At 33.7% G+C, this 8,843-nt stretch overlaps 1 protein-coding gene across 1 annotated transcript in view; it reads left to right on the forward strand.

The window, feature by feature from the left end:
• LOC306656146 (TLC domain-containing protein 4-like) overlaps positions 1-8,642 on the forward strand; it is an 87,836-nt gene extending 79,194 nt beyond the window's left edge. The window contains 2 exon segments of the mRNA XM_079131036.1: positions 5,063-5,226; positions 5,229-8,642. Of these exon segments, the coding sequence (XP_078987162.1) occupies positions 5,063-5,226; positions 5,229-5,380 (316 nt within the window). The 3' untranslated portion in view covers positions 5,381-8,642.
• The last annotated feature ends 201 nt before the right edge of the window (positions 8,643-8,843 follow it).

Raw genomic sequence — 8,843 nt, forward strand, 5'->3', positions numbered from 1 at the left:
AAATAAATTAATAAATAAAATAAAGGTCCATCAACAACTAAAAAAAATTTTAAAAATTAGGATGAACTGATTAGGTTAAAACTCTCATAATCCAGTCATTTCAGCTGTGACTATTCCTACATTTGCACAGCAACTTTTGCCCCCAAAAGTTGCACCTCATTTCCAAAAACAAGTATCTACATATAGTTGTTGTCCACTTGTATATTTTCTTTGAAGAATTGTCTATTCAAATCCTTTGCCAATTTGTTAACCGGATGATTTGGGATTTTATTGTTAAATTAAAATAGTTCCTTATATATTATGAATCTTAACCCTTTATTAGATATATGATTTACAAATATATTATTGCATTCATAGGCTGGTTTTTCATTCTGATGATTGTTTCCTTTGGTGTGCAAAAGTTTTTAGGGTTGTTGTCCTATTTGTCTGTTTTTTTTTGTTTGTTTGTTTTTGTTTTTTTTTTGTGGCTTTGCTTTTGGTGTCATATCAAGAAATCATTGCCGAATCTCATGTTCCTATATAGGTTTTCCCTATATTTTCTTATAGTTTGATCTTATATTTCAGTCTTCAATCCATTTTGAGTTAAAATTTGTATGTAATATAAGGTAAGGGTTCATTTTTTTGTATGTGAATGTTTAATGTTCCCAACACTATGTGTGGAAGAGATGTCTTTTCTCCATTGCGTACTCTTGGTATCCTTGTCAAAAGATCACTTGGCCCCATATGGAAGGGATTATTTCTGAGTGCTCTATTCTGTTCCACTGGTGTGTGTGCAAATCTATCCGTCTGTCTGTCTGTCTATCTATCTATCTATCTATCTATCTATCTATCTATCTAATTAGCTATAGGTAAATATCTATAGATGGTGCCACACCATCTAGATTACTTTTGCTTGGTAGTATTTTTTGAAGTCAAAGTGTCAGACTTCTTTGTTTTCTTTTTTGAGATTGTTTTGGCTATTCCCTTGAGATTCTATATGAATTTTAGAGTTTTTACTATTTATGAAAAAAATGCCATAGAGATTTTGAATAGGGATTTTATTGAATGTGTGAATTACTTTGGGTGGGGTAGACATTTTAATCATTCTACATCTTCTAATTTTTGAGCACAGACTGTCTTCCCATTTATTTGTATCGCTGATTTCTTTTAGCATGTCTTGTAGTTTTCAGTGTACACATCTTTTACCACTTTGGCAAAGTTTATTCCTGAGTATCTTATCTTTTTTGATGCTATTGTAAATGAGTGTTTTCAAAATTTTTTGTTAAGAATGGTCATTTTTTAGAATTTTAGATTTACAGAAAAATTGCAAAGATAGATCAGAACTTACACATACCCCTTACCTAGTTTTCTCAAGGTTAACATTTTACATTACCACAAAACATTTGTCAAAAACTAAGAACCTAGCACTGATAAGTAACTATTAAGTAAATTCCAGGCCTTTTAAGCCTTATCAGTTTTTTCATTAGTGTCTTCATCTGTTCCAGGGTCCATTCCAGAGTGCCACACTGCATTTCATTGTCTCCTCAGTCTGGGGACATGTCCCCACAGTCTCCTCTGATCTGTAACAGTTTCGTAGTCGTTTCTTGTTTTTCTTGATCTTGACTCCTTGTTAAGGAGTACTGGCCCGTATTCTCACAGAATGTTCCCCAGTCTGGGTTCTTTGTGTGCTTTTCTCATGAATGGGCACGACTCACAAGACTTTGGAAGGTCTCCCATGGAGGTGAAGGACTCTTCTTGTCATTCCTTAGCAGGGGTTCTTTACAACTCCTTGATATCACTGGAGATGTTAACCTTTACCACTTGGTTAAGATGGTGTTTTTTGCCAGGTTCCTCCATTATAGTCCCCCCTCCCCATTCTGTTCTTTGAAAGTATGACTTAAAATGTAACCTACCCTCAAGGCACTGAGGGAGGGAGGGAATTGTTCATTTTGGACATTAGTTTTATTGTTATCCTTGATCATACTTGCTATTTAATAATGTCCGATAGTTCTTTTCCTATGAATTGTTCCGTTGTCCCTCTTTCCATGTCCTAGTTCCATTTTCAATACCTATTTTCTTACTACAAACCACATCCTGTTTATACTGCTCTCTCTGGCTTTGGAAGCTCCCTGTGATCTGTTCCTTATGTTTCCAGCCCCGTTTCTTACTACTCAGAATCAGTTTTGTAGCCTGTCTACTACTTGCTAGTTGTTTTCACTTTTCTTCCTTTATTTTCCCCATATCTTTCACCCCCCCCCCCCCTTTTTTTTTTTTGGTACTGGGGATTGAACCCAGAGGCACTTTCCTACTGAGCTGCATCCCCAGCCCTTTTTATTTAATATTTTGAGAAAGGGTCTCACTGAGTTGTTAAGGCTAATCTCAAACTTGTGATGCTTTTGTCTCAGCCTCGCAAGCATTTCTCCCAAAATTTAAAAAAAAACTGTATCCTTTAAATTCTAAAATCCCAATTCCCAAACCCAAGGGAAGGCTTTTATGATTATATGTAGTCTTTCTATCATAGTCACGTGTTTTATATTCTCAGGTGGTACAATAGATTCATCATGTCCAAAATAATACCACATATCTCTCCCTGCAATTTCTTGATCAACGTGTGGCTCTCTGTCTAGTTACTCACGTTCAATATCTGGGAATCATCCAGTTTCTTCCTCATTTGTTCTGTCACTAGGTCCTACCATATCACCTCTTAAATATTTTTTACCTCTACTACCTCTTTTTTCATCTCTACTGTTGGTGCCCTAGTTCATCACCTCTTGCCCACATTGCCTTACCTGCCTCTAACTCTGTACTGTCCAGCAGAGTAGCCATGAGCTACATTTAGGTAAAGTATCCCTTACCTGAAATGCTTGGGACCACAGGTGTTTCAGATTTCAGATATTTTAGGATTTTAGAATGTTTGCATACACATAATGAAACATCTTGGGGAAAACACCCAAGTCTAAATATGAAATTCATTTAAGTTTCATGTACACTCTATGCACAGATCTACAGGTACTTTAATATAATATTTATAATACACCTGCATTTTGACTATAATCCATCACATGGGTTACCTGTGGAATTTCCCACCTGTGGCATTGTGTCAGTTCTCAAAATGTTTCAGATTTGGGGTTTTTATGATTGGAATGTTCAACCTATATGACTATTTATATTTAAGTTAATTAAAATGTAAATTTAAAAAAATCAGTTCCTTAGTCTGACTTTTCAAGTGCTTCATATCCCTGTGTTGCCTATGGCTGCTAAAGTATGCAGCACATTCAAGGAGCATTTTCATGGTTGTAGAAAATTCTTTTGAACAGTGCTACTCTAGACCAGATTGGCAAACTATGGTCTGAGCTAAACCTACTGCTGTTTTTGTTAAGTTTTATTGGTGTACAGCTATGTTTATTACCATGACTGCTTTCTTCTGAGGACAGCAAGGCTTAGTAGTTGTGACAGAGAGGAGGTGGTCTCCCCAGGCTAAATGTCACTTTCTGACTCTTTTGGAAAAGGTTTGCTGATTCCTGCTCTAGACCATATACCTGCCTCCAGTCCTGTCCCCCTTTCTTCTCTCTTTTATAATATTGTTTACAGTGAAGATAATATGCAGCTGTCCTGGTTGAAACCTCTCAGTGGCTCCTGCTGCTTACAGAATAAAGTATGAGTCTTTAATGTTCAACAGAAAGCTCTCCAAGTGGAACTGCCTTACCTCTTTCTGGCACATTTTCCCCAAACTCTGATCTCATGCCAGCTTCTCCATTTCCTGGCAAGGGGTTCCTATCATCTTCATCATTTTTCAGCACTTAACCCAGAGATCACTTTTATCATGAATCCCCATCTCTTTTTAGACAGGTTGTGTACACCTCACTTGTGCTTCCACTAAAAGCAACATATATTTGCTAATTTTAATTAGTTGGAAAAATAGGATCGTGATTGCTGGATTGTGTGCCATGAGTATGTTTATCTTTATAATGGGCTAAACTGTCTTCTAAAGTGGCTACCATTTTGGATTCCCACCAGCAATCAATGCATATCCTGTTGGTTCACGTCCTCATCAGCATTTTTTTTTTTTTTTTAGATTTTAACCATTTTATAGCTGAATAGTAGCATCTCATTTTATTTGTATTTCCTAATACAAACAATGTTGACTGTCTTTTGTTTATGTTTTGTTTGAGTTAAGGTTTTACTATGTTGCCCAGGTTAGTCTCAAACTCCCCAGGCTCAAACGATCCTCCCACTGCAGCTTCCCAAATAGTTAGGACTATGGATGTGAGCCACTGCACCCAATATAAAGCATCTTTTATGTTCTTGTTTCCCATCTTCTCTAATGAGGTGTTTAAGATCTTTTCCCCTGGTTTTAACCGGGTGTTTTGCATATTGATGAGTCTTAAGAATTCTTGCATATGTTGAAGTCACGTACTTTTATCATATGTGTGCGGTAAATATTTTCTCCCAGCGTACAGTTGTATTTTCATTCTCTTAATAGTGTCTTTCACAGATGAATTTTTTTAGTGAAGTCCAACTTACCAGTGTTTCTCTCCCATAGATTGCATTTTTGATAATGTTATCTAAAAACCAGCCAAACTGAGTTCATGCAGATATTTTCCCCTGTGTTTTCTTCAGGAAATTTTATCGTTTTATACTTCATATGTAGGCCTTTGAGCCATTTTGAGTTAATTTATATATAAAGTGTCAGTTCTCTGCCTAAGTTCTTTTTTCTGCATATGGACATATAATTTTGCACATTTTTTACTTTCTTCACTCATGACTGTCCAAAATCATCTTGAGTATATCTGTGTGAGTCTATTTCTGAACTTTTTCTTCTGTTCCATTAATTTATTCACCTATTTCTTCATCAGTCCCATGCTGTCTTGATACTGTAGCTTTACAGTTAGCCCTAGAGTAGGTGCTGCAAGTCCCCAATTTTGTTCTTTCTAGCACTGCAAGCTGTTCTAGCTCTCTGCCTCTCCATTTATATTAGATTTATACCTTAAGAAGATGTTTCCCGACTTTATAAACTGAAACATAAAATTGAGATGGATAATTGCCAGGGTTTCAGAATATGATTCTTTAATTCTCTTTTCAGGTGGTTCTTTGAAGCTCTGAAGTATCCTAAGTTTTCTAAAGCTAACGTCATCAATGGGATTCTCATGACGGTGGTATTCTTTGTCGTGCGGATAGTAGCAATACCTCCTTTGTATGGCTTCATGTATTCCGTGTATGGAACAGAACCCTACAGAAGGCTTGGATTTTAATCCAGTGTTCCTGGATCTCAACTTGTGTTGTTTTGGATGTGATGAATGTCATGTGGATGATCAAAATTTCAAAAGGGTGCATGAAAGTCATCTCTCTCATCAGACAAGAGAAAGCCAACAATAGTCTTCAGAATGGAAAAGTTGACTAAAGGTGTGATTTGCCAAACACCTTCATTTAGATAAGCAATCCTCATTGCTACCCAGCATTATACCTACTACTAGGATGAAATCTTGGCATGTTCTTGTGCTTTGTTATTAATTATAATTGTTATTCAGGGTTTCAGTGTCATTTTTTTTTTTTTACCTTAGAAAAAAGAAACTAAATTTAGTTTTCATTCCAAGATTTCCTCTTTTCTTCTGCATTATAGGCATGGATAAAATCTTAAAGGTTTAAATAAAAATTGTAAATGTAGTGGTGAATTTTTCTAGAAATCTCTCAGCCTGCACAGGTATTTTTTCTATGTGGAAAGATGACTGTGATGATTTGGCACACTTGATGTGTCACCAGTTTTGCAGAAAGGATGGAAACTACTTTGAAATATGTAAATAGCACTCACATGTTGTTATGCTGCACTCTCTTCTCATGTCAACACCTATATGGGGTTTAATTTCTAATTGTTGACATGTTCTTTTCCTAGGTTATTAGAAATGACTTTTTTCATTTCAGATATACATTCATCTATTAATGATGAAGGATTTTACTCACTTTGGTAATATTTCATTAGTTTAGTTATGGAAAATAACTTCTGCATTTTACAGTTTTTAGATGTCACTTCTATTTTTAGTATTTTATCAAATTATTTCTTATTTTATAGTAAGGCTTAAGACAGACATTCTGAACCTCCTTAGAGGATGAATGTCCTCTTCTAAAAATGCATGTTGGTACATGACCACTTAGGCTGATAGGAGGAGTAATTAAGAGAAAAGTTTTAAGATTGCTGTTTGTCTGCTTCCCTTGCACTTTTTCTGTGAAAAATTATGTTATTTCTATTTGCAAATCTCCCCAATTTCAGAATCCAACATCACCAATACCAATTTTATGCAGTATGAATCTGTCCTACACCTTCAATAAGCCTCTTGTTGATGAGACCGAAACTACCAAAAAAAAAAAAATCAGTATTTATATCTTTTTTTTTGCGGTGCTGGGATTGAACTCAGGGCCCTGTGCTTTTAAGGCAAGCACTTTACCACTGAGCTATCTCCCCAGTCCAGTATTTATATCTTACTCACAATTTACTCTCATGCTTGCTTAGCATTTTGAGTGCTTTGAAATTTTTCTTAAAGAGGCAGGAGGGAAATTAGGTAATTTAAATTCAAATTCAAGCATTGCTTTTCAAATTATTGTCTTATGTGAAGATAAATGACTTTTTTTGTGTGGTGTCTGTGTTCACTTTGTTTCATGCAATCCAAATATAGAATTATATATTTAGTTCTTAATACCTTATTTATTTTTCTCAGTACTTGATTTAATGATTGTTCTTAATTAAGAAAAAAGATTTAGTTTAACTAGTGGTGAATACTTGAACTTAATTGAACCCAAACCTAAAGATCTAATCCGTTATTTCTCGGTTCGAAGGACAATGTTTGGGTTCAGTTCATTGCTCATTTTAGGATGGTGAAAGGAGTTTAGCTGAATATCATAAATACTTTTAATTTGACTGTTCAATGCAGATAGAACTGATAAGTTCTAGAACTCAAAGACAAATTGAAATCTTAGTATATAACTAAATGATAAAACAAGGTTGATTGGCTTATAATGGCACATTTTATTTTTGGAAGACAAAGTAATGCAAATTGTAGGTATTTATTTTTAAAGCAGTTAATATTACATTGATAAATTGATTACTAAATTTATTGCTGCCCACATTAGAGGCATTTAAATATGTACTGGTTATCTAGAGGTGTGAGGGTGTACAAAAACAAGTGATTTTATCTTGTTCTTGCTCTTTGCAAGAAAAGTAGCTTTTTAAAAAAGGAAGACATTTAATATTGCAAAACTATTTTGGAAATTGATTTATTTAGAAAGTAAATGTTGAAATAAATATTTTTGACTCTTGGGATAGTTCTATAATTGTAAACACAGATTTTAAACCCACCATTAAAATGACAAAATATAAAGCTATGTTAGTGAGTCTCCATATAGCAGTTTCAATAGTTGTTTCATGCTTTCAACTTCATTTTTACTGTCACTGACATTACCTTTCACTGATTGGCAATAAATACTCATTAAATAATTGTATTTAAAATATCAAAGTTTTGAACTAAGGCTTGTTGTTCTAGCAATCCTTATGCTGGCTGCATGACAGTTAATTCAGTATCCGTATTCAGTATACAGAAGTAGTGCTATACATTTTTACATACTGAAGATATGAAATGGAAATGTCACAACAAACTGTCAAGCTTCTTTATGTCAGATCTTTACAGGGGCTATACTTTGCTCTTCTGCAATTGTATCCATCTACCTAAAATATAAATAAAGACAGAATATATCATTTATTAAACAATGATTTTTCATTTGTTAAGTGACAAACTTTTGCTAGACATTTTAGATATTTAGTATTTTGGCTACACGGATTAATTAAAATGATTCTATCAGGCATTCTGATATTTAATAACTATTAAAATATTTATAGAAAATAAATGCAAATTGGTATAAATTTTTAAGCAATTCTATTTTTCTAGAAAATTCGTGACAACCTGTGTAGTATTCTAGAAAATAAAAGTTCTTTCAAAACTTAAAAAGGAATGAAAATCAACTATTAACTTGCAAAATCTCAGATTCTACATTAAATGTTTTATTTGTAAGAATTTAAAAATTGTGAACTTGAGCTTATAGAGTTTGCATTCTTATGTCTAAATTCTTTTAAAGGATTTTTTGCATTTATTTAAAACTCAAAACGAAGTTATATATGAGTGTAAAGAAATTAACTCAAGCTTAAATTACCCTATAGTATGTTGACTTTTTTAAAATTGTGTTATTTTATAGATTAATTCTCTGTTAAGTGAAATGATAGTTATATTGTTACCATCTCTTAAGAGTGACTCTGATATATTGTGGATGACCCAGTACTGTCTTAAAGATCTGGTTTTGAAAACTGACTAGTTTATAGGTATTTGAATGAAATTCTTAATTTTAATAATTTCTTTGACTTGAATCAGGTTTCTACTAAAGTGACAGTTTTTAAATTTTACAACTTCTCTGAGATGGATTGGGCGTTTGGAGAATGTTCTTTATGGTATGAAAGGTATGCTTTATATGTTTCTCATCATGCACTTAGAAACATCTTAGAAACATTATTCTCATGGAGATGGAGATACATAGGGGAAAGAACTGTTGTGCATGTTTTTTTTTTTGTTTCATCTTTAAAGGAAATAAACAAAAGACCCTATTAAAATGAATATTTGAATAAATTTCTGTTTCTATGTTGCTCTTAACTCCAAATATGTAGATATACATCTGGTTTGGCATTTAGTGGTTTAGTCTGTTGCATGAAATGGAAAAGCCCACATATTCGTTGACATCATCAATTATACTTCATGGAAACTTATGTTTTGGTATATGTTTTGGATTCCATAAGAAGCCAATGTGTCATTTTATCTGAGGAGTCACTC

Source organism: Sciurus vulgaris (genome assembly GCF_902686455.1).
Source record: "Sciurus vulgaris genome assembly, chromosome: 1".
NCBI lineage: Eukaryota > Metazoa > Chordata > Mammalia > Rodentia > Sciuridae > Sciurus > Sciurus vulgaris.